The 26143-nt window shown below is 41.1% G+C and overlaps 1 protein-coding gene across 1 annotated transcript in view; it reads right to left on the bottom strand.

Moving 5' to 3' along the window:
- GDA (guanine deaminase) overlaps positions 1-21046 on the bottom strand; it is a 40781-nt gene extending 19735 nt beyond the window's left edge. Inside the window, exons 1-6 of the mRNA XM_040356441.1 lie at positions 20939-21046; positions 16890-17061; positions 14057-14144; positions 5975-6080; positions 5055-5082; positions 1092-1199 (exon numbers count right to left, since the gene is read on the bottom strand). Of these exons, the coding sequence (XP_040212375.1) occupies positions 1092-1199; positions 5055-5082; positions 5975-6080; positions 14057-14144; positions 16890-17051 (492 nt within the window). The 5' untranslated portion in view covers positions 17052-17061; positions 20939-21046. The remainder of the gene's footprint in view (positions 1-1091; positions 1200-5054; positions 5083-5974; positions 6081-14056; positions 14145-16889; positions 17062-20938) is intronic.
- Between the last annotated feature and the right edge of the window lie 5097 nt (positions 21047-26143).

Raw genomic sequence — 26143 nt, forward strand, 5'->3', positions numbered from 1 at the left:
CATTCATGCAAGCTCCCTCGCATAGTGTGGAGTCCTTGCGGGCACGCTCCAGTGATACAGCGAGCGGCCATGGCTGCTCACTGTATCACTCGGCCCCGCCCCTCGGTGCGCCGCGTCATTGGATGTGATTGACAGCAGTGCCAGCCAATGGCTGCACTGCTTTCAATCCATCCGCTCTAGCCAATCAACGGCCAGGCTGAGCGGCGAAGAGGATATCTGGGCCGAACGCGGGCCAGGTAAGTATAACAGGGGGGCAGTATACTCTGATGTTTTTTCACCTTAATGCATAGAATGCATTAAGGTGAAAAAACTTTTTCCTTTACAACCCCTTTAAGCGCGAATCGTCTCTCACCAAACTTTTACTAAGACGCGATAATACGAGATCAGCAATAGCAGCCCAAAGGGTGGTGCCATTGGAATGGAACTTCCCCCTTATAGTGCCGTTGTACGTCACCGCGCTTTGGACTGGCGGGATTTTGTATGATAGTCTGTACGCAAGACAAGCTTGGCAGGAATCCCGTCGGGAAAACCAATGTTTTTTTTTTTCGAGGGGAAAACCGGTCATGTGTACAGATATCTCTCTCTCTCTCTCTCTCTCTCTCTCTCTCTCTCTCTCTCTCTCTCATAAAATAATAATCAAATATTATAAAAATGTCAATTTGACAAATTGCTTGGTAATATTATGAAGTTTCCTATACAGTAAGCATGTAAAGCCCCAGGGCCCTTTTGTTGCTCTCCCCATTGATCACATATTAGTTTAAGCTTATTGTTTACAGAGATCGCAAGATCAACGTGTCAAGGTGAAATGTACACACAGAGTGCATTCAGTACATGACTTATCCCATATTAGACAGATCAGTATACAGACTCAGAGAGAGACAGTTCTGTCTGAAAGGGAGCTATGTCTCCTGTGCTATATTATTAGCTAACCCATGATGCTCTGGGAATCTTTTGTAATGCACGTAATTTTTTTTTGCAAAACAAAAATATATAAAACATAATCTTCATAAAATAATATGACTAAAAATGATTAAAAATTGTAAACGACTTAAAAAAAGGCGTTTTAGTTTCTGAACTTTTGTAATAAATACCTGTATATGCAGCTGGTGCTCCTCAGCTAATGTGCCAAGTTCGTTCATCAATTTTTCACTGCAGGTTACTGCAAACCGGGGAGTTACAATGGGTTTTACTCTGTCATACTGAGAAAGTCATCAATATCACAATAATTAGAAGATCATGTCAATGGCAGTCTGCAAAGAAATCTGATTGGAACACAATGAAGCAAGTATAACCCAATTCATCAATTGAACAATATCATGCATTTTATAACTTAATAATAATGCTGATTGCTGAATATAAACGCATATGAAACCACAAAAATCACTCATAAAGTGTAATTGACTATATATAAACATTATGAAAAGAGAATAAGATTTCCAAATGTAGACACTGTCACCTATTTGCAGTATAACATACTAGGCAATATATCCACTGAGCTGTTCTCTAATCAATTTATTTTTGGAAGACTGGAAGTAATAAATGTAAATCTACTTTTCTCCATGTACTCTCCGTTGAAGTGCTTTTCCGCATTAAAATATTGGAGCACACTTACATTTCAGCAGTTAAAAAAAGAAAGGATTTTTGTACTTAGATTAAAATCTTTTTCTCAAAGTCCATTGAGAGACACAAGGAATTCAGATGTTATATTATACTGCCTTTCAACAAAGAGTTGGAATACTGGCAAACATAAAAAAAAACATTTAAAGGCTAAGTTCACCTTTAACTAAAAATAATAATGCACATATTTTTGCAGGTAAAAAATTATTTGCGTTTATTATTATTTTCTACAGGAGCCTTAAAAGTACTGCACACACAGACAGCAGATTGCAGGTGCAATGTCAGGCTTCTGCACACTTTCCCTCTAGCTTTCTGCCCGTACCTCTGTACGGGCTTTCAGTTTGAAGGGTGGAAGAAGTATGAATGGACTATGAGTGCGCTGATCAGCTCACTCACAAGTCCATTGAGAAATAAAAATTGTCTGCCACAGTAGCAGACAGGGTTTTCAGTTTGTTCATTCACAGATCACTGTGAATGAATGATGTGGCTGTGCGGGTGGGGCCCTACACAGTCGGAACAATTTAAAATGTGATAACTGTGGGGGAGAAGAATCCCTTTCCGCTGTCACAAGGAAGTGGAGTAGGGAGAGGGGGGCAGCAGCTGGAACATGTTAAATCCTAATACAACGGCTAAACTTTCCTCACGCGTTACGTGGCAGATCACGCCACTTAATCATAGGATGTGACATCCTATGATTAAGTGGCGTGATCTGCCACGTAACGCTTGAGGAAAGTTTAGCCGCTGGTGACGTCATCTCCACCCTCGGCCGGGAGCGGAGAAGCATTACATCCGATGTTCATTACTGCAAACCTAAATGTGAGTGTATATTGCGTTTTTTATTAAAAGTCTATGTGCGATTTACACTATGGTGAGTGTTTCTTCCTTATATGCATCTTGTGGGAGCCATTGGTCCAAGGAGAGAGGGACTTGAATACTGGCTAAATGCTGCTACTGGTGTGGAAGTATAAGTGACCTGCATATGTATTGGGAAAGAGAAGCTGCGACCATTGGGAACTTCATTAAAGCTTATTATAAGCCTCCTAGAGGTGAGAGGCTGGTGCTACTGGTCATTCTGTGTGGAGCACGTTTCTGGATTTGCTGTTTGAGCACTGCACTTTGAGAACAATCCTGTGGACATGTATTAATATCCCTGGGCTGTGTGTTTTGGATTTTGCCCTGGATTGCTAATTTGCACATTATTTATTGCACATTTGCATGAAGCTTCTTTTCACCTCTCTTCGATACGTTTGGACTTTATTTTTGATTAATTTATATATTGATGCACTTTATAACAATATTTTGATGTATTTACCAGCACTTATCACTTATATGCACTTTAAGTAGTTAATTATTGCTGCACATTATTTATATGGTGAGATTTATCTATTGCAAAATATTTATTGATTATATCACTGGTTTTTACATTGTTTTGTAAATATTTATTCATTATCAGTGAGCACATTGCACTTTATATTATTGTACGTTAGGTACTTATATATCTTGTAATTTACTGGTAAGCGCCCCAACACCCCCCATTCCTCATATACTTTCAGTGTGCGAACATTAACCAGTTGTGGCCGCTGCCTTAGTTGTTTACCCCTTATCTTCACTATATTATTATATGGTGGATGTAATTAATTGTTAGTTATTCCTATTCTAGTGTGGTTTGCGCATCAGTTCCCCCCATTGCTCAATCTTGAGTGTGGCTCGGGTTAATTTTCATTACCATTAGCGGTAACTCTGAGTCACACTCGGGGTTGCATTGCAGAATACTGGTACAGGTACTTACCTTGTCCCTGGTGTCCTGTGATGTCCCCCCTCTGTGTCCTCCGCCGGATTCTCCGTCGATGCTCTGTGTTTTGGGCTCTGTTCCCTGCGAGCATCGCGACGGCAAAAAATTCAAAAAGTACAAATTTGGCCCTAGTGCTTTGTCCAGTGTCCTGCCTGCACTTTTATATTATATATATACCGTATTTGCCGGTGTATAAGGCGACCGGGCGTATAAGACGACCCCCTAATTTTACATTTATTTTTTTATTTTTTGCCTGTATTCACCATATAAGACGACCCTCCTTCCGAGGCTTCCGACGCTTCATATTTCTTCCTTCTGGAGCCATATTCTTCTTCCTTCTTACTGGAGCTGGAGCCATATTCTTCTTCATTCTTGCTGTAGCTGGAGCCATATTCTTCTTCCTTCTTGCTGTAGCTGGAGCCATATTCTTCTTCCTTCTTGCTGGAGCTGGAGCCAATCACGGCAAGCAATGTATTCTATTAACCACTTAAGGACCCCTTCACGCTGATATACGTCGGCAGAATGGCATGGCTGGGCACAAGCACGTCCTCTTTAAGAGCCCAGCGGCGCGCTCATGACCCGGTCCGAAGCTCAGTGACCGCGCCTGCGGGACCCAATCGCCGCCAGTGTACCGCAATCGGTCATAGGAGCTGAAGAACGGTTCTTCATTGTGTCAATGTCAGTGATTGTCTGTTCCCTGATATAGGGAAAGATGATCACTGATGTCACACGTCCAGCCCCGCCCCCCTACAGTGAGAAACACATATAAGTTCACACTTTACCCCTACAGTGCCCCCTAGTGGTTAACTCCTAAACTACAATTGTAATTTTCACAGTAATTAGTGCATTTTTATAGCACTTTTTCGCTGTGAAAATGACAATGGTCCCAAAAATGTGTCAAAAAATGTGTCAAATTTGTCCGATGTGTCCGTCATAATGTCGCAGTCATGAAAAAAAATCGCTGATCGGCACCATTGGTAGTAAAAAAAAAAATTATTAATAAAAATGCCATAAAACTATCCCCTATTTTGTAAACGTTATAAATGTTGCGCAAAGCAATTGATAAACGCTTAATGCGATTTTTTTTACCAAAAATAGGTAGAAGAATACGTATCGGCCTAAACTGAGGGGAAAAAAATGTTATATATCTTTTTTGGGGATATTTATTATAGCAAAAAGTAAAAAATATTTTTTTCAAAATTGTCACTATTTTTGTTTATAGCGCAAAAAATAAAAACCGCAGAGGTGATCAAATACCACCAAAAGAAAGCTCTATTCGTGGGAAAAAACGGACGCCAATTTTGTTTGGGAGCCACATTGCACGACCGCACAATTGTCAGTTAAAGCGACGCAGTGCCGAATCACAAAAAGGGGCAAGGTCCTTAACCTGTATAATGGTAACCTGTAAATTGAGAACCTGCTCTCAAACTTTTGCTGGCAGAAATTCCGACAGCAAAAGTCTGATGGAGCATACACGCAGTCGAAAGCTCACATCTGACTTTTGCTGGCGGAAATTCCCCCCGTGTGTATGGGGCAAAAGAATAATGAACATATAATCATCAAAATGTGGCACTTAAACTTAAAAAAAAACATCAAAATTAATGTTTTAAAATATATATCAGTAATGTTTAAACTTTATACTCACTTTTTCCTTTTTCATGACTTCAACAAACCTAGAAAACAATATACAAAATACACTTTTTATTGCTGTAAAATTTACTTTCAAACCATTAAAAAGGTCTGTGGGTATGACTATTGCTTAACACAACTAAGACATATATACAGTGCTGAAGTATGGCACTGTAAGGTGTGCCAGTTTCAAGGCAGAGCATTACTGTGCAGCATCGTGCAAAGAGAAGTGCCTTCTCTGGAACTAGCACCACATTGGGGACTGGGCAACTGCAATCATCAGTGCTACATTGGAGCCAAACATATGAGGGGTAATAGCAATGCTAACAGGTTTAATTTAAATGGAGGTGATATCACTGTATGTATTATTTTACAATTTGACATTTGATTCTTAGCTTGTTTCCCGGTTTCCTAAACAGGAACATATTATAAGCTATATAAATGTATTTGAAATAATTAGGATTTGCTGTGGATATTGCATTTAAAACGCATACTTTATATCTAGTTAATTTACTGGCCTTCCTGCTGCCCATCACTGCACCTGTCAGTAATTTAAATATTATGACCTGAATACACAGGGCGTGTGGCGGTAAAATGATACCCCTACAATGTTTTGCAGTGGTACTGGGGCCACACTGCAACCGCTTGCCAGGCTAGCAAAATCCTGTTTGGCTTTAAAGGGATTCACGAGGCAATAGCAATGCCTCTCCTGTACTGATCTCTGAAATGTTTTCACTTTTCAGAAAATGCTGCAAGTGTAAACAAGCCCTTAAAGTATACTTAATGATTATATTACTAAATACATAGCTCTTAGCTATTTCGCATTCCTCCCCCGTTCACTTAACGGAGGTACAAAAAAGCCAGGTCTCCAAGCTGGCTTTGCCATCTAGCAGAGCTTTATACTATACTGTATGTGTGTGTGTGTGTGTACTTTACCTTTTGGTTTCTTTTATAGACTCTTCAGTGCTTTCTTTATATTGGGGAAATGTGTTATTGCTATCCATGCAAATTTTCCCAATAAATGCTCTCTGACCATACTGATCTATAAAACAAAACCATTTTGTGTTAACTATTCATATATGGCACTATTTTGTGCTTTCTTTGTCAGGAATATGTATTGCTACAAGAAACCCAATAATATTGTCATTAATTTTGTTAGAAAGGACCATGTGTTGTTTAATAAATCAATATACTGTAGATATAGGTATGTGTTTGTGTGTACGTTTAGTAGTAGATAAATAATTGCAAATGTTGAACTGCAGTTCATGGACTTTGTAGGCACAACCATGCAAGATAAAGTAGTCATTCAAATATTCAATAATACACATTAAAGAGTTAAAAACATCAAGTTAAAAACAAAGTAGCATTGTGCACTGTAAATCATTAGAATTGGTGGACCCAACTGTAGAATTGGTATAAACACATCATGTTGGATTACAGAGGAAACATCAAAGATGGTATAAAGCTCGACCACTATTTCATATTTCAGCATTTTTCATGACTTTCGCTTCATCAGGAGCTGTGTGCTAACATATTGATGCTACAATAACACTGAACCAGAGACCATCCCAGACAGAGCTTGCCACACAAGTGTTTGTCCTCATGACACATCACAGGAATCACCCTCAAAATTAACAGAGGACAGAATTAAAAATAGACTTGGGAAATTTAACATCCATAAATCACTGGGACCAGATGGCTTTCACCGGGTACTTAGGGAACTCAGTCAAGTAATTGCCAGACCATTGTTCCTAATTTTTACTGACAGTCTACTAAATGACATGGTACCATCTGATTGGAGAAAAGCCAATGTAGCACCAATATTTAAAAAAGGAATAAACAAAAACCAAAAGGTTGACGCTGCGCTAAATTAAATATTGAATTATAAATGTAAATAGCTGCTAGCACTAAATTGTGTACAACAACTTGGTAACATAAAAAAGAAAAAAACAGTGCAGCGCTAGTGAGTGATAATGTGCTCATATAAATTAATAATAAACAAAAAAAGTCATTCTGGAATAAACTGAAAATTTAGCCAGAATAGGAAAAAACATAAAAACGCAGATGGATATATGAAGAAAAAGTCTTAAAAAGCCACGAAACAAAGTTCATATGACTCTATCCAGTAATTTTCCTTGTGAAAGAGAAGTGGATTGTGCAGACAATGTGAAAGACTCTTGATTGATGTGAGGTAAGCTGTCACCAATACACCCGTGAGGAAGGATAAGATTGCCTGCTTACCAGATGAAAAGACTGTTTTGCATCAGTCTAATAGGGCCTGTGGGAAGTCTGGTCTCCCAATACCTTAGCCGTCAAGATAACCACGGTATAGCTCAGCATACAATCCGAAGAGTCATAAACCAAAAAAAAGAGAAGAAGGACCTCTCATAGCGTATAACGTTTAAAAATAGAAGAGGGTTTAATAAAAATTGCACTTACAATTAGGCAATATAAATACAGCATGGATAGCAAAACGTCTCCGATCTCTTGTTCCGATGCTTCTCGCTACTCGGTCAGGAAAACACAGCCGGCGTTCAGGACGGAACGCGATGACGTCACGGCACCCTACGATCGTTTCGTCGCTAATGGACTTCAACGGGGGAGTAAGCCGGATGTTGACGTCAGCGCGCTAGGTGTTTAAATACCCACGGGTTCCATGTTTGATACTGGAAAACTCGGGGAGAGTCCTCATAGTGACTGAGGGCAAAATAATTGAGTAGCGAGAAATGGAAAAGTGTTCTAATCATGTTGTACATAACGTATTATATTAGTACAGAACGCGGGGGTGTTTAATAACTGGTAGCGGAGCATCGAAAAATGAAAATAAGATCGGAGGTTAACAATATATGCAAAAGGATTGTATCATAAATTTGCATAATCATAAAAATCAATCTATATTTAATTAGAAAAGATCTATATCATAAAAATCATCTATATTTAATTAGAGAAGATCTATAAATTAATTTAAATTTTGATAATGATTATGATAATTAAAATTGGAATAAAAAAATTAATAAAAAAAAAAAAAAAAAAAAAAAAATTTTTATTATGAATTATTTAAAAAGCAGTTTATATCCCAATCTACGTTAAGTCCGAACGGAATAAAAGATTTCATAGAAAAAATCCAGCGAGTTTCGAGCCTAGATATGGCCCGAACCATATTAGTACCACGCCAATGAGGACGAATGTTATCTATGGCAAAAAAACTTGTCCCCTTTAATTGTCTCCCTAAACATAACCTCTCGAAACATTACGATAAATTCCATGGGAGACAATTAAAGGGGACAAGTTTTTTTGCCATAGATAACATTCGTCCTCATTGGCGTGGTACTAATATGGTTCGGGCCATATCTAGGCTCGAAACTCGCTGGATTTTTTCTATGAAATCTTTTATTCCGTTCGGACTTAACGTAGATTGGGATATAAACTGCTTTTTAAATAATTCATAATAAAATTTTTTTTTTTTTTTTTTTTTTTTTATTAATTTTTTTATTCCAATTTTAATTATCATAATCATTATCAAAATTTAAATTAATTTATAGATCTTCTCTAATTAAATATAGATGATTTTTATGATATAGATCTTTTCTAATTAAATATAGATTGATTTTTATGATTATGCAAATTTATGATACAATCCTTTTGCATATATTGTTAACCTCCGATCTTATTTTCATTTTTCGATGCTCCGCTACCAGTTATTAAACACCCCCGCGTTCTGTACTAATATAATACGTTATGTACAACATGATTAGAACACTTTTCCATTTCTCGCTACTCAATTATTTTGCCCTCAGTCACTATGAGGACTCTCCCCGAGTTTTCCAGTATCAAACATGGAACCCGTGGGTATTTAAACACCTAGCGCGCTGACGTCAACATCCGGCTTACTCCCCCGTTGAAGTCCATTAGCGACGAAACGATCGTAGGGTGCCGTGACGTCATCGCGTTCCGTCCTGAACGCCGGCTGTGTTTTCCTGACCGAGTAGCGAGAAGCATCGGAACAAGAGATCGGAGACGTTTTGCTATCCATGCTGTATTTATATTGCCTAATTGTAAGTGCAATTTTTATTAAACCCTCTTCTATTTTTAAACGTTATACGCTATGAGAGGTCCTTCTTCTCTTTTTTTTGGTTTATGACTCTTCGGATTGTATGCTGAGCTATACCGTGGTTATCTTGACGGCTAAGGTATTGGGAGACCAGACTTCCCACAGGCCCTATTAGACTGATGCAAAACAGTCTTTTCATCTGGTAAGCAGGCAATCTTATCCTTCCTCACGGGTGTATTGGTGACAGCTTACCTCACATCAATCAAGAGTCTTTCACATTGTCTGCACAATCCACTTCTCTTTCACAAGGAAAATTACTGGATAGAGTCATATGAACTTTGTTTCGTGGCTTTTTAAGACTTTTTCTTCATATATCCATCTGCATTTTTATGTTTTTTCCTATTCTGGCTAAATTTTCAGTTTATTCCAGAATGACTTTTTTTGTTTATTATTAATTTATATGAGCACATTATCACTCACTAGCGCTGCACTGTTTTTTTCTTTTTTCTTTTTTCTTTTTTAATATTTAAAAAAGGGCCAAAATATATCCCTGGGAATTACAGACCAGTTAGCCTAACATCAATAGTATGCAAGCTCTTGGATGGGATGATAAGGGACTATATACAGGATTTTAGTAATGAAAACAGTTTCATTATTAGCAGTAATCAGCATTAATTTATGAATAATTGTTCTTGCCAAACCAATCTATTAACCTTCTATGAGGAGGTGAGCTGCCAACTAGATAAAGGAAAGCCTTTAGACGTGGTGTATCTGGATTTTGCAAAAGCATCTGACACAGTTCCCCATAAACGTTTACTGTACAAAGTAAGGTCCATTGGCATGGACCATAGGGTGAGTATATGGATTGAAAACTGACTACAAGGGCGCGTTCAGAGGGTGGTGATAAACGGGGAATACTCAAAATGGTCAGGGGTGGGTAGTGGGGTCCCCCAGGGTTCTGTGCTGGGATCAATCCTGTATAATTTGTTTATAAATGACCTGGAGGATGGGGTAAACAGTTCAATCCTTATATTTGTGGATGATACTAAGCTAAGAAGGGCAATAACTTCTCCGCAGGATGTGGAAGCCTTGCAAAAAGATCTGAACAAATTAATGAGTGGGCAACTACATGGTAAATGAGATTTAATGTAGAAAAATTTAAAATAATGCATTTAGGTGGCGAAAATATGAATGTAATCTACTCACTAGGGGGTGAACCCTCTGGGGGAATCTAGGATGGAAAAGGACCTGGGGGTCCTAGTAGATGATAAGCTCAGCAATGGCATACAATGCCAAGCTGCTGCTAACAAAGCAATTAGAATATTGGCATGCATTGAGAAGAGGATTAACTCCAGAGATTAAGTGATAATTCTCCCACTCTACAAGACTCTGGTCCGGCCTCAACTTGAGTATGCTGTCCAATTCTGGGCACCAGTCCCCAGGAAGGATATACTGGAAATGGAGCAAGTACAAAGAAGGGCAACAAAACTAATAAAGGGACTGGAGGACATTAGTTATGATGAAAGGTTGTGAGCACTGAACTTATTCTCTCTGGAGAAGAGACGCTTGAGAGGGGATATGATTGAAATTTACAAATACCTTACTGGTGGTGACTCCACAATAGGGATAAAACTTTTTTGTGGAAATGAGTTCAATAAGACACGTGGCCACTCATTAAAATGAGAAGAAAAGAGGTTTAAACTTAAATTGCGTAGAGGGTTCTTTAATGTAAAAGCGGCAATGATGTGGAATTCTCTTCCACAGGTGGTGGTTTCAGCGGGGGGCATCGATAGTTTCAAAAAACTATTTGATAAGCACCCGACCACAACAACGACCACAACATACAATGTAATACTGACATATAATCACACACGTAGGTTGGACTTGATGGACTTGGGTCTTTTTTCAACCTCACCTACTATGTAACTATGTAACAAAGGGTCATGAACCCATACAAAATATGATAGAAAGGTAATACATCTACACAGAGAAGATGGTATAGAAATGCTCTCTATAAATCCACTTATTCCAGAACTTCCAGCCCAACAGAATCTTCAAATCTATATCAAGGTGTGTCCCCTGAAGATCATGAATAACTGCACTATAAGGAATAAATAAATAAAGCCAAACCACCCTAAATAATTATATTCAGCCTTATGCCCACAAATAGGGAACCAACAAAATTGCGAATAGAGAAGAACCAAAGATAGGGCTTAAGTGGAAAAACCTGGAAGCACTATCCATCCTGCACAGTGCACAGGGTCCGCCATCAACTCTTTGAGTGGTTTATTAGCGTGTGTCAGGCATTTGCGAGCAATACCTGTGAATTAGACTGTTTGCTAATAAATTACGTCTGGAGCGTCCAGATGACGTCACCAGACGAAACCGGTCGAGCGGGATAGCATCCAGTCGCAAACACTCGTGAGATATCTAAATTGATACGCTTGACTTTCATTTGTTAAATGTGAGTACCTGACCTTTTTTTTTGTGTTAAATAAACTTTTTACCAACTATATTACACTATGTGGGCACTCTCTCTCTTTTGAGCTACATATCAGACTGAACGGGTCTAAACAAGTGGAGGCTTGCCAGAGAGCGACACAGGGCTAATACTGGGAAGGCCTTTCACCCCTTGTGGGTGCCTGGATCAGGTGAATGAGGGACCCACCAGAGCATTGGGAGCACTGAGTGAACACTGTCATCTGCATAATATCATATGAAGCACAAAGCACTTTTTTGCATGGACTGTTAAAATTAGCATCAGATATTATTCACGGCACAGAGCACTTTAATTACTTATTTCTAAATTAGCACGTTTTTTTTACTATATTTACTTTGTTTATGTTTTAATATATGGTTTGACTCGCATACCATAACGAGTTATATGTGGACCAAATCATAGGTTTATATTTGTTAAGCACCACACAACTAACTAACAATTTACTATTTGTATATATTTTATATATACATTTTTTTACACATCAATTAAGAGGCGCCAACACCTACTACCTCACCCCCATTCATTAGAGATATGTACCCTCAATTCATGTCCTATTGACTATGGTTTCACTAGATAAAAAGCAAATTGGCAGAAAAAAAGATTTTCTCTACTAAAGATAATTTTTTTTATTTCAGGATAGCTGTAAAACTAGACAGATTCTAACCATTCCTAATCTAATCTCTTTAATAAATGGCACTTTTTCAGGGGGGGGGGGGGGGTTGACAGGTACCTGCTCCCACTTACGCCCGCAGATCGCCTAGGAAGTTCTCCTTCTCCCTCCCTCCCTGCAGCCTTCTGGGACACGTCTGAGACCCTTAACTCTGCCCTACAAACTAATGACCCTTGCACTCTGTTTTACATACAATTCACTCCTGCACTCTGCCCTACATAGTACTGATCCCTGTACTCTACCCTATATACTACCAACCCCTGTACTCTGTCCTACATACTACTAATTACTGTACACTGCCCTACATAATACTGACCCTTTAACTCTGTATTTCATACTACAGACCCCTTAGCCCTACCCTACAAACTATTGACCCTCGCACACTCTCTTTTGAATACAATTCACTCCTCCTCTCTGCCATACATACTACTGACCCCTTCACTCTAACCTACATACTACTGACCCCTGCACTCTGCCATACAAACTACCGACCATTTCATTCTGCCCAACATGCTATTAACCATTGTGCTTTGCTCTACATAGTACTGACCCGTGAACTCTGCATTACATACTACTGGCCCCTAAACTAAAAGCGACTAACCCCACTAAATTACATGATACTACTGACACATGCATGCTGCCCTACATACTGCTGACCTCTGCACTCTGTCTCACATACTACTGACCCCTGCCCTCTTCCCCACAAACTACTCACTTCTGAACTTTGCATTACTCCATACTACTGACCCCTACACTCCACTTTTCATACTGCAAGCACCATATTATACTTTATCTGGCTGTCCCTCTTTATGAAAGTTTAAAGTTGGGAGGTATGTTATTGCATTTACTGACACCAGTGTTGGGGGTTATTATTGCAGTCACTGACAACAATGTTGGGGGTTATAATTGCAGTCACTGACAACAATTATTGTAGAATTTAGTTTATAGCAGCCAATTTACTTAATAATATATACTTAAAAAGTATTACACAAGTCCTTTTCTTGATTGAAAATGTAAAGTAGACATTTTGTTTTATACATCAAGCACTCTCATTTTCTTACAAACATTTTTCAAAACACTGTTCTCAAAAGGTTGCCTACCCTTGTCCTAAAGTGTGAGTCTGTTTGGCAGCCTTCCCAGGCATATAAATCAGTTGAATGGACTATTTAACACATCAAACAAAACAACCGTACAGAGATTTAGGCCCCATTCACACCTAGGCGTTTTTACGCCTGAAGCGCACTGCTCACAAACGCCAGAGGGGAGAATTAACATTATTCCCTATGGTGACTGTTCACACCTGAACGCCTGAACGCCCAAACGCCTGTCGCGCGAAGCTCAAACAAGTCCCGGACCTTTTTTTGTCGCGCGTATCGTGCGGTTTGGGCGTATTTGAGCGTTTTTTTTCCCCATAGAAAGTAATGGGAAACGCGCGAATTGAGCGTATCGCGCGACAACGGGCGTTTGCTACGGGCGTTTCGTCGCTTTAATAAATAGAACTTGTCGCCCATGCAGAAGATTAAAAAAATCTACCAACATAGCAACAAGTGATGAAAAGATGATCATTTTTCCTATTGGCTAAAATAAAAAACGCCGAAGTACAAAAACGTTGCACGACGCTGTATGCAAACGCGCAAATACGCGCGACAAAACGCCAGAAAAAAACGCCCAAAAAAACGACCGACGCTCAGGTGTGAATGCAGCCTTAAACTGATTATTGCAATGCTATTAAAAAAAATGCATATTAATATTGTTTGTACTTATTACTTAATAGGTTTATAGTCTATAAGTTCTTACCAGCAATTTCAGCCAATACAATAGAAGCATCAGTGTGAATTGTTGCAAAGTAGCAAGCTGTTGTTGTGCCATTTTTAAGTGTTCTTTTCTAAAAGAAAAAGAAACAAAACTAAATAAAAAATTAACACCAGAATAGTATAAAGGAACTATATTCAAATTAAGATTAAAGTCATCTTTCACATATTCAACTCCACTCGTGTGACACCCTGTATGGAAGCAACCATCACTCTTTGACCAATATCAATGAATGACATGATATACTCAAGCATAATGGTTTACAGTTAGGTCCATATATATTTGAATACAGCCACAATTTTAGATTTTTTCAGGTATTTACCAAAACATATTCAAGCTATAGTTATATAATGGATATGGGCTAAAAGTGCACACTTTAAGGTTTAATTTGAGGGTATGTAAATCTAAATCAAAGGAGGGTTTTGAAACGACAGAATTAGAATAGCCATCTCCCTTTTTTCAAGGGACCAAAAGCAATTGGAATTTTTTTTATCAAAAGCCGTTTCATGGCCAGGTGTGGGCTACTCTATTTTTTCTTCATCAATTAAGCAGGTAAAAGGTCTGGAGTCGATTCTATGTGTGGTATTTGCATTTGGAATCTATTGCTGTGAACCCACATCATGTGTTACCCATGCCATTGTAAGGCTTAAAAAACGAAACGGCACAGACCAGTTAAGCATACAGTGGAGAAAATAATTATGTGATCCCCTGCAGGATTGGTAAATTTGCCCACTTACAATACGCCGCCATGGATTGAAATTCTGCAGCGACCACAAGGTCCCCATCGTCAAGGAGGCACATGTACACGCCCCTCTGAAGTTTGCCAATTAACTAAATGATTCAAAGAAGGTTTGGGAGAATTTTCTGTGGTCAGATTAGACCAAAATTGAGCTCCTTGGTATTAACTCAACTTGCCGTGTTTGGAGGAAGAAAAATGCTAACTATGACTCTAAGAACACCATCCCTACAGTCAAGCTCAGAGGTGGAAACATTATGCTTTTGAGGCTGTTTCTCTGCTAAAGGTACAGACTGACTGATGCATTTAGGAGGCAATGGACAGGGCCATGTATTGTAAAATCCTGGATAAGAGCCTTCTTCCCTTTAGCCACAACGCTGGAGATGGGCCGTGCATGGGTCTTCTAGCATGACAATGACCCAAAACATAGCGCCAAGGCAACAAGATCTTAATCCTATAGAAAATGTATTGAGGGCGCTGAAACTTCGAGTTGCCAAGCGACAACCAAGAAATCTTAAGGATTTAGAGAAGGTCTGTAAAGAAGAGTGCACCAAAATCCCTCCTGAGATGTGTGCAAACCTGGTAACCAACTGTAGCACCCTGGTGTTAGGCAGGGTTACTAGCAAATTTTGTTTGCTTGGTGGTAGCCAGCCTGGCTAGGGAGATCCACTGACTTTTTCCTAAATCTGGGTTTGATGCACCTCTCTCTTCTGTCACTAGGTGGCATTGTTACCTGTGGCATTAGATTGACAAGGGCTTAGTAAATCCTGACTAGGAGTGAATCGGTTGTCTCAGCCAATTGACATAGGTTTCTTTGCCCTTGGCCTGCTGGGAGAGCAGGAGGGGTCAGCGCCCAACATACTCTATCTATACCACACCCACTATACCTAGTAACCCACACTGTGAAGATGGATGTCAGCTCTCCCTGACTCTGGAGGTCACCATTAGGCCTCCAGGGGTCGGGGCCATGGCTATACATCTTGAAGAAACGTCTTACCTCTGTGCTCGCCAACAAGTTTCTCCACCAAGTACTAAGTCATGTTTTGCTTGGGGATCAAATACTTATTTTACTCACTGAACTGAAACTCAATTTATTGCATTTGTAGCATGTGTTGTTTCTGGATTTCTGGTTGATATTTCTATCATTTAAAATACACCTATGATAAAAAAAATTATAGACCTTCCATTTCTTTGTAAGTAGGCAAACGTAAAAAATCAGCAGGGGGTCAAATAATTATTTTCCCCACTGTACATGTAAATTCCAAGGGTTTACAATTTTTTTCTACCAGCTGTACCAGTCAGTCATTACTACCTAGCTTAAAGTGGAAGTAAACCCTCCTATCGTTTTCAGCCAAGGAAGCGGCCATCTTGACCTCTGTTTAATCTGCAACTGCCATGATGCTGTACATGTGACCTGTTATGAAACCAGCCATTGGATGGTTTGGCAGTTTGGTTGAGAGCACAAACAAATGTGACAGCTAGCATTTCCGGCATGCCGGGAATGTTAACTGTTTTTGTAACTATCAAATTGAAGGGTTTACTTCCACTTAAACTATGTAAATGTTATGCTGTCTTTGATCTAGGTATGTAATTCAACCAGTTATTACTTCTAATTTGAAAAAACTACTAAAGCAAATGGGAAACATGAAACTTCCATGAAGGGGACATGTACTGTATATCAAACACAAAACATATTGTTTATGCCATTATAATTTTTTGGGCATTTTCGAAAGCTCTCTACACAACTTATATCAAAATTATTATTATTAACATTGCGAAATGTTTGCATATCTCGCTCATATGAACAATTGCAACTATCAGTTTGGCCACATCGTGGGTGTATCCGCGTGTGCACCAAAGATGCAGCTTGAAGGACTTTTGGTGCGCCTTCAGAAACTGTAGCAAAAACGCACAACCTAATAGAAGTCTATGGGACCATGGCAAAAAACGCGGGTATAGCGCATAAAAACCACACTTACACCCATGCTACAGCCAAACCGCAGTGCATCAGTGTGAACAGGAATATACTACCCGTCCACCTATACTACTCCTACTATACATGTACAGAATATGAAACCTTACAACAACTGAATTGTACACGTTACTAGCAGTCTCCAGGTTTGCATATGTATCTTCAATTGGGAATGTAGTATGCTTCAACCATTCCAAAAGAGGTCTTTCCATTCCTGTTCCAATGAAAGAGTACTGGGGTGCGTGGATGTGGGTATCAACCATTCCAGGCATGAAGAATTCACTATGGAAAAAATATCTATATTAATAAACAGAACACAGATTCCATTTAGATGCCTACACTGTATCTGCTTTACAAAAAGATAATGGCAATTATTCTTTATGCAGAAAAATGCAAAACTATCTTTTGGCCTGCCCTTCCTTACCAAGTCCTAAGTAGTGCTTAATGATTTATAAATGAATACCTAGGTGCAATGAAATGTATTTTTTTTACATCTTTCAGATTTAAATGCATTCTCACTGCACGGTAAGTACCTAAATTTGGCCTGGGAACAGCTTCTTGTAATTCGCTGTACTGAAGAGCTGAGCGGTAAAGGAGTGGGAGAGGAAGAAGCAGCACAATAAGACAATCAGTTAATGTGCTGATAAATTAAATAGTATGCTAATAAGAGGCGAAAAAGTGTGCCAAAGAAATTAGGTCATAATGTGCCATCCGCCATGCTTAACTGTCCAGTCACAGACTGAGAGTGTGTCTATGATGCCGCGTACACACGATCATTTTTCAGCTTGTAAAAAACAAAGTTTTTTTAAAATGTCATTTAAAACGATCATGTGTGGGCGTCACAGCATTTTTCGGGTTCTGAAAAACGACAAAAAAAAAATTCGAACATGCTCTATTTTTTTAAGACGCTTTAAACAATGTCGTTTTCCGGGTTGTAAAAAATGATCGTGTGTGGGTTTTAACGACGTGAAAAACCCGCGCATGCTCAGAAGCAAGTTATGAGACAGGAGCGCTCGTTCTGGTAAAACTACCGTTCGTAATGGAGTAAGCACATTCATCACGCTGTAACAGACAGAAAAGCGCGAATCGTCTTTTACTAACACAAAATCAGCAAAAGCAGCCCCAAGGGTGGCGCCATCCGCATGGAACTTCCCCTGTATACTGCCGTCGTACGTGATGTACGTCACCACGCTTTGCTAGAGCATTTTTTTTTCACTATCGTGTGTAGGCAACATCGTTTTAATGATGAAGTTGAAAAAAACGTTGTTTTTTCTAGAGGCTGAAAAACATAGTTTTTTTACAAGCCGAAAAATGATCGTGTGTATGCGGCATGACAGTCTGAGCTCAGAGGAACTTGTTTTATTGTTGCAGGCCAACATTTAACTTAGAAACCGAGGACATCTTGTGCAGGTGTAGCAGTAATGTGAGGGGACAGCTCTGCATAGGAAGTGAGTATTGCAGTTCTTTAATGTTTATGTTTCAATAGGCTATTATTGTCAAAAAATTCGAGTTGTGGTTATCCCTTTAACTCTTCTTCAAGTTCTAAGGGAAGCCCAATAAAAACTAACATGCCATAGTAACTTGAACTTGCACTATTGAATGCTGAATTTACCACCCCCATGTAAACCTGTGGAATCTGAAAAGGTTCAGACACAAAGAAATACATTATGCAATATGCCAGCAGTGTGGCCTCAGATAACATGTACTCAGGTTTTCACCCTGAGAGAATATCAAGCCATGTACAGCAGCCCCATACAATATGCAATTTTCTTTCCATCCACCATGAATGGAAGGGGAAAAAAATGCTTGATTCCCACATCAACACAGTCAGTGCATCCCATAGCATTATTGTGTTCTGCCAGCGGGGAGCGCAGAAAGCCTTCCATGCCAGCAGAATACAAATGATTACTGCTAGTGGCTAAAGCCAGCAGCACTAATCGTTCAGTAAAAACCCAACAGGCTGGTTGTACACAAGTTTATTGATGGATCGACTAGTGTACAACCAAGGTGCCCATACATGTATCAAAATTTTGACCCATGTATGGTCGGCTTGAGTCTCAAAGTTCACAAATTGTAATACATTTTTAACCAACAGCTTAAGCTGGCCATACACCATACAATTTTCTTATTCAATTTCCTTTAGATTTACCTTCAACTATGTAGTACAAGAGCCTGCCTAATTGCATACAAATTAAAAGTGTTTAGGTTTGACCTCCTATTATATGGTTTTGGTAAATCTAAAGGAAAGTTGTACAAGAAAATTGTATAATGTATGACCAGCCTTATTCTAGCAGTAAAGGCAGTCCCGGAGTTACAAACATCTGACTTACATACGACTCCTACTTAAAAACGGAGGGGGTAACAGGAAGTGAGAGGAAATCTACCCCTAGGAAGGGAAATTCACTCCTGTAAGAGTTATCATGAGAAAAGGTGTCTCTACTGAACTTTACCACCAATCCTTGTTTCCGCAAAAACCCAAAATTTTCAAAATCCAATTGTTATTGGGATAGAAAGTGAGGTGAAATCTAGGGATGCACCGATATATCAGTGGCCGATACATATCGGCCGAAAACAGCTATTTTTGGTACATGCCGAAATACATTTAAAATTGCTGATAATGACCGCCCTCCATGGGCGGTACCATTTCCTATAGGAGGGGGCGCAGTTCCCATATACATGCAGCCACAGCCGCCAGACCAGTATACAGAGCGCGGCCAGCGGCACTGTACAAATTGTGTGCCGACTGCCGATCGCGCTCCACCGGAGTCACCTCCTAGCTCCATTGCCTGTATTTTTTACTCGCCCTATGGGGGAGTCTCGTGGTGCAGTCCAGCGGCGTGAGCCGTGTGACGTCACGGCCGGAGGCGAGGGAGGACTCGGAGCGCTGGGCAAGGGAGCTGTGTCGGAGCTGCCTGTAACACAGAGACTAGTGACACTCACGAGAAGCCTACCTAGGAGGAACCAGTGTGCTGCTAAAAAAGTAAGCAGAACAGAAGAACCTGTTAGAAGTTAGATAGAACAAACAAAATGGCTGGATTGGGGGGTGGCTAATACTGACTGAGATGACCAGCACTTTCTTACTGAAAAAAAAAATGGCAGATAAAAAAAAAAATTTCTCTTATTGAGCCATGCTTGCCTTCTCTGACTACCAAAAAAACATCAATTGCAGCCTCACTGTGCCATCACATGCAGCCACTGTGCCCATCAAACGCAGCCACTGTGCCCATCAAACACAGCCACTGTGCCCATCAAACGCAGCCAAAAAATTGAAATAGGAAAAAAAGAAAAGTCATTCGGTTTCGTTTTTTTTATTTTTTTTATTTCGGTTTCGTTTCGGTTCTGAAATTTCCATTTCGGTGCACCCCTAGTGAAATCTTCTGAACAGGGTCACAGACACCAAAAACAAACATTACAGCGGTGTTAACCCTTCCCTATGCTATTCAAATAAAAAAATAATAATAATAATTGGGCTGGATTTACACTTAAAAAATCTACCTGTTCCAATTTACATACAAATTCAACTTAAAGGGGTTGTAAAGGTTTGTTTTTTATTTTCTAAATAGGTCCCTTTAAGCTAGTGCATTGTTGGTTCACTTACTCTTTCATTCGATTTCCCTCCTAAATGTTTTTTTTCTTTGTCTGAATTTCTCACTTCCTGTTTCTCCTCAGTAAGCTTTCCACCATCATCCGAGCGGTGGAAAGTCAGCCAGAACAGCTTACTGAGGAGGAACAGGAAGTGAGAAATTCAGACACAGAAAACAAAGAAAAAAAAAACATTTAGAAGGAAAATCTAAGTGAACCAACAATGCCCTAGTTTAAAGGAACCTATTTAGAAAATAAAAAACAAACCTTTACAACCCCTTTAAGAACAAACCCACAGACCCGATCTTGTTTGTAACCCGGGGACTGCCTGTACTTTAAACTGAAAACGTAATCAACACAAGGGGTGGAGCTCAAACAAAGAGACATTATTATTATTCAAGTGTCTAGGGCAGGATGATTTCTAAATCTCTTTATAATATACACAAGCTATCTGCCTTTAGAGCATTCACAGAAAAGCAGGACTGGGTTTTTCTTATCTGATCCAACCCATTGCCCTGAAAGCATTACATAAGTAATTAGCAATCAAGGCTAATTCAATTCAATATGTGGAACATACTTCTTGCCAAGTACATCAATCTTGCTTTCATCAAATCCCCACTTCTGAGCCAATCGTGATTGTTCGTGAGTCTTCTCAAAGAACAGGATCTAGAAAAAAGTGAGATGTGTATAAGAACACAAGGCCATATTGTTCCTCAAAACAACCAGTTATGCATGCTCAGTCTATAACACATATAACATCTTATATGTTACCAACTGATTCTCGTAAAGTTATGTAGCAATTTCATATTTTAGTATTCAGTCATGAATAGGACATTAGGTTCTAAACTCTGCTAATCCTATCCTTATGCCGCGTACACACCATCGTTTTCTGCGATGGAAAAATGCGACGCTTTATGTGCTTTAAAAAAACGTCATTTTTCAAACTTCAATTTGAACAACGACGTAGCATACACACCATCGCTTTTTCACAACGCTCTAGCACAGCGCAGTTCCGTCAATCACGCACGACGTCACTATAAAGGGTCGTTTCCATGCGGAAGACGGCCTCTTTTGCTGATATCGTGTTGCTGCGTGTTAGTAAAAGTTTGGTGAGATACGATTCGTGATTTTCAGTGACTGTGCTTTAAATTTCGTTTTCTTGTCTATAAGCTGAAAAACACCTTAACGAATGTGCTGATTCCATTCTGAACAGTCGTTTTACATGAATGAGCGCTGCCGTCTCCTAACTTGCTTCTGAGCATGCGCGGGCTTAAATCGACGTTTTTACGTACACACGGTCAATGTTTAGAACACAGAAAACAACGTCGGCCAAAAACGACACATAAAATTGAAGCATGCTTCAATTTTTTTCTGTCGTTTTTTAGAAGACATAAAACGACGTTTTTGCCCACACACGGTCAATTAAATTGACGTTTTTGAAAATGACGTTTTTTTCCATCGCAGAAAACGATGGTGTGTACGCGGCATTAGACCATGTCCTCAATAACGTTTGATGTATTCTACTACTTAGTTCATTTCTTTTTCTATGCACCCCACTTATACCTTCTAACCTTTCTGTCTCTCTGCAAAACAGCGTCCACTTCATTAAGATACAGAATGTCCCTGCCAATGACAGCCAAGGCAGGCCAGTTCTCCAAAAATCCAAACTACCTTGCCACTGAGAGGGGAATGAGACCCCTCTGTCTAGTATCATATACAGCAAAACCTTGGATATAATGCATAATTCGTTCCGTAAAACATGATTGTAATCCAAAGCACTTGTATATCAAAGCAAATCTTCCCATAAGAAATAATGGAAAATCAGATGATTTGTTCCACAACCATTTATTCATAAGTCCTTCAGTTTATAGTCCGTATAATAAGATTATAGCAATGTGACCAGGTTGTGTAACCATAAAATGTCCATCCGCAAATGGAAGCCTCCATATAGGGGATTAGGAGCAAAATCCAGCAGGAGCTACAGATTATAAAAGAGAAGAGAGGCGCCTCTAAGTGTAGCAATATGGTTACATTTAATGAAGGTACAACATTTAGCAACTCACATGGTTGATGATTAAAAGAGGTACATCTAAGTATGCAGGCATCCGGGGTAAAGCTGTCCACATAGACCACCCCCTGCACCACCGACTCTTACCGCTGTCAGTCTGCAATTGTGACTGGGAAGACTACCCTGCAGTAGAGTGATCTGAAAGTGAGACTTGAAGGGCTCGTGGAGTGCAGTGTGGAAGGGATGATGTCAATGGCGGTGAAGAGGACGGTCTATGTGGACAGTCTTTGTGCCTTCTATCAGTGTCTTGTTAAAGCTTGTAGGAGGAGTTTTCATTCCCCTCTGAAGCCTCCTACACATGTACGGGTTTCCGGGCGGACTTTTTTCTGCCTGCAAAACCGAGAACCTGCTTGGTAACTTTTTCCCCTACACACGACCAGGTTTCCCGACAGGAAAACTGCCATGAGAGCTTTGATCGGGAATCCCGGCTATGTTGTTGCTCCATCGCAGTGTTTTTCATAGGAAAAATGCCGGTTTAAAAACCCCCGGGAATCCCGGCAGGAAAAAAGAGAGCTGGTTCTCTTTTTTCCTGGCAGTTTTCCTGTTGGGAAAACTGCGATGGAGCATACATACATGGAGCCAAAAGCTCTCATGGCAGTTTTCCAGACGGGAAAACTGGTCGTGTGTATGAGACTTGACTGTCCTATGAGGCTGCAGAACCCCTGACCCTCTGTTTGGACAATGCTGATTGGGCCTGTGTCTGTCATATGCACCCTCCCAAATAAAAAAAACTCTTTAGCAACATACACCAAACAGAGCATGTGCAGAATACCCCCAAGGCTCTATACTATCAGAAGATAGATTGGGGACAGTTGAAGGGGAGGATCAGAAAAGACAGGATCGGGGGCGTGTCCGCATGTGAAACAGGGAGGACGTGCTGGAATAGAGCTCCGCAAATCCTGCCACAATCCATCTCCATCCTTACCACAGACAACCCTGGTAAGCCACCAAATCAGCCCTACCCATCCCTAGTCATCTCCTGCCTCAGCCCCAGCCTGTATTGTGCAGCCCGGACGGCCGATTGTGTCTCCCCGTGGCCGGCTCCACGCAGCCGAGGTCCGCCGCCATCCTGAGGCCTACAGTGCCTCCAGCTTCCTCCTACCTTTCCCTGGACATCCTCTTCCTTTGGCATCGGCCTGTATTGAGGTGCCTGGCTGGCAGATTACACATCCTCTTGGCCTGCTGCCGGCTCCAAATAGCGGAGGTCCGCTGCCATCTTGAGGCAAATAGAGCTTCTAGCATCCACCGGCCTAGAGATCCGCGGGACGAGCGGCTGCCCATTCTCACCCTCCAGTCCCCCTGTGGCAGCATCACGTGGCAGCATCTCCAGAGGGGGCAGATTGGCTGTGTGCCTGGGGATCCCTGACGGCCAGCTTCTCACACCCGCGGCCGGCCGCCATCTTGAGGCCTACAGAGCCAGCCCTATTCTCCTTATCCAGGTGCAGTGCTCTACTGTAAGCAGCTAATCCCATCTGGTCCCAGGGAGAGCTTAGTCCTGCACCAGCCTCAGGTGCCTGCCAGCCCTGCAGGGAATCCTCTCTCTACCTCCTACAGTCTCTTAAAGGGGCATACCCACCCCCTTGCAATTTGTGTCATATTCTCCGGATCACCCACTCATGCCCTCAAAGAGCAAATCAGCGACCAAAAAGGCACTCAGTCTGCCCAGTGCCATCCTGGATCAATTCAGATTGCTGATGGGAGACATGGGCCAGGCAGCAGTGGACCCGACGGCCTCTCCACCTCTGCAGGCGCCGCCGCGGATGAGTGACACAGCTGTTATCCTCGCAGCCATAGAGCAAAGTAGAACCTCCCTGTTGGTCCGGATTGATCATATAACTGAGGAATGTACCCTCATCAGGGCAGATCTGGACAATATCAGGGGCAGACTTTGAGACTAAGTCGCGGATCTCTACCACAGAGGATCTCACTGCCCGCCATGAGGATGCCCTCCACTCCCTGCAACGCACCATCCAATCCCTTGTGGCTAAGTCTGATGACGCGGAAAATCGCCTCCAGAGAAATAATGTCAGGGTCCTGGGTCTCGCAGAGGGGGACCGCCCAGCTGAGTTCACGGAGGCTTTCTTTAAGACAATTCTTAACCTGACCGAGGTCTCCCTGACCTATGTGGTGGAAAGGGTCCACAGAGTCCCAACTGGCCCGGGGCACCCCTGGGGTCCCACCAAGGCCCTTTCTTGTGCGGTTTCTGAACTTCAGAGACCATGACCGCATCCTCAGTGAGGCCCGCAAGCATCCCACCCTTCCCTTTGAGCACACTGTGGTGCATCTTTAGCCTGACTTCTCCGCGGACCTCCAGAGACGCCGCAAAACCTTCACCGATGTCAGACTACGGCTCCGGAAATGGGAAATCAAGTACTCCATGCTTTATCCAAGTCGCCTGCGAGTTCAACATGGTGGTTCGGTGAAGTTCTTTGAAACCCCTGAAGAGGCAGATAACTGGCTACTATCTTTGCAGTAATCTTTATGCTTACTTTCCAATTTTCCATCCTGGATATTATTTTTGTTCCAAGGACAGTTTGTTTATGTTTCACAGCTGATTAATCAAACCTGTATGGTTGGGCGGGTGTGGCGGGGCCGTTCACCTACGGAGGGGGCATGCAGGGGGTCCTCTCCACCCAGCTGCCTGGCACCCTTTCTCGTTCTTGTGACTACCTATTGAGACTGACCGGCTGTCCTCTGGGCATGCCCCTCAACCAGACGCATGATGATCCTATTGTTTTGCCACAAGCCCCTCCCGTGGCAGGGCGACTAGGGCGGCTCACCCCTTTACTTGAGACAATGCTCTCTCCTGCACTTACTTGTTCCTAGCTAATCGGAGCTACAGCAAGATATTTCAACACACCTTCTCAATGACGAGAAAAGGGAAACTGCCGCTCCAGGTGAGTGCACTCAGCAATCAGTGTCCTCTCAGAAGCGTGGGTACAAGCAATGCACGGAGCGAAGACTGGAGAAAAAGACTGGACAGCCGCACTTCCACAAAATTCTTAAAATTCTTAGTCATAGCTATGACTAAGCGCTGTTACCCCAGTGTGAAACGCGTCAGTATCCACCCCACTGTCTGCTGTGACTTGTAGTGCTGTTTCGATTTTTTACTATTAAAAGCAACATTTTAAGAATTTCATGGAAGTGCGGCTGTCCAGTCTTTTTCTCCAGTCTTCACCTTCTCAATGACACTGTGCCCGCACAGGGCATCTATGGACTACCCGGTCGCCGGATGTGATGAGGATCGCACACCCCCACCCACGCCTTCAGTTAGAAGCCAGACAACATCAGGGCTCTTCCCTGGAACTCTGAGCCTCTTGTAGGCAATTTGTGTTGATACCAAAATGTTTCGGGATTAAACTACAAGCCCAGTTATGTTGGGGCATTGGCTAAGTAGTAGGGAGTTTTTTACTAAGGTTATAACTACTCGATTGTCTGATTACACTGTCATGCTTACCACCTCTACATCTTTATTTCTATGCCGCTGTTTACTGAGGAGCTTTTTTCTAAGGTCCTTATTGAAACGTATAGCAATGGTCTTCACTACCTATCTAAAATTATTACATGATGGCTATGTCTGATGTTAAACTGGTTTCCTGGAACATTCGAGGTCTGAATGACAAATTTAAATGTTCCCTAATGTTCAATAATGTAAAATTAAGAGGGTGGTCTCGGACCCCGCTAGCAGGTACATAATTCTGTTACTAGAACTTC

Source organism: Rana temporaria, chromosome 1 (assembly GCF_905171775.1).
Source record: "Rana temporaria chromosome 1, aRanTem1.1, whole genome shotgun sequence".
In the NCBI taxonomy this organism is placed as follows: domain Eukaryota; kingdom Metazoa; phylum Chordata; class Amphibia; order Anura; family Ranidae; genus Rana; species Rana temporaria.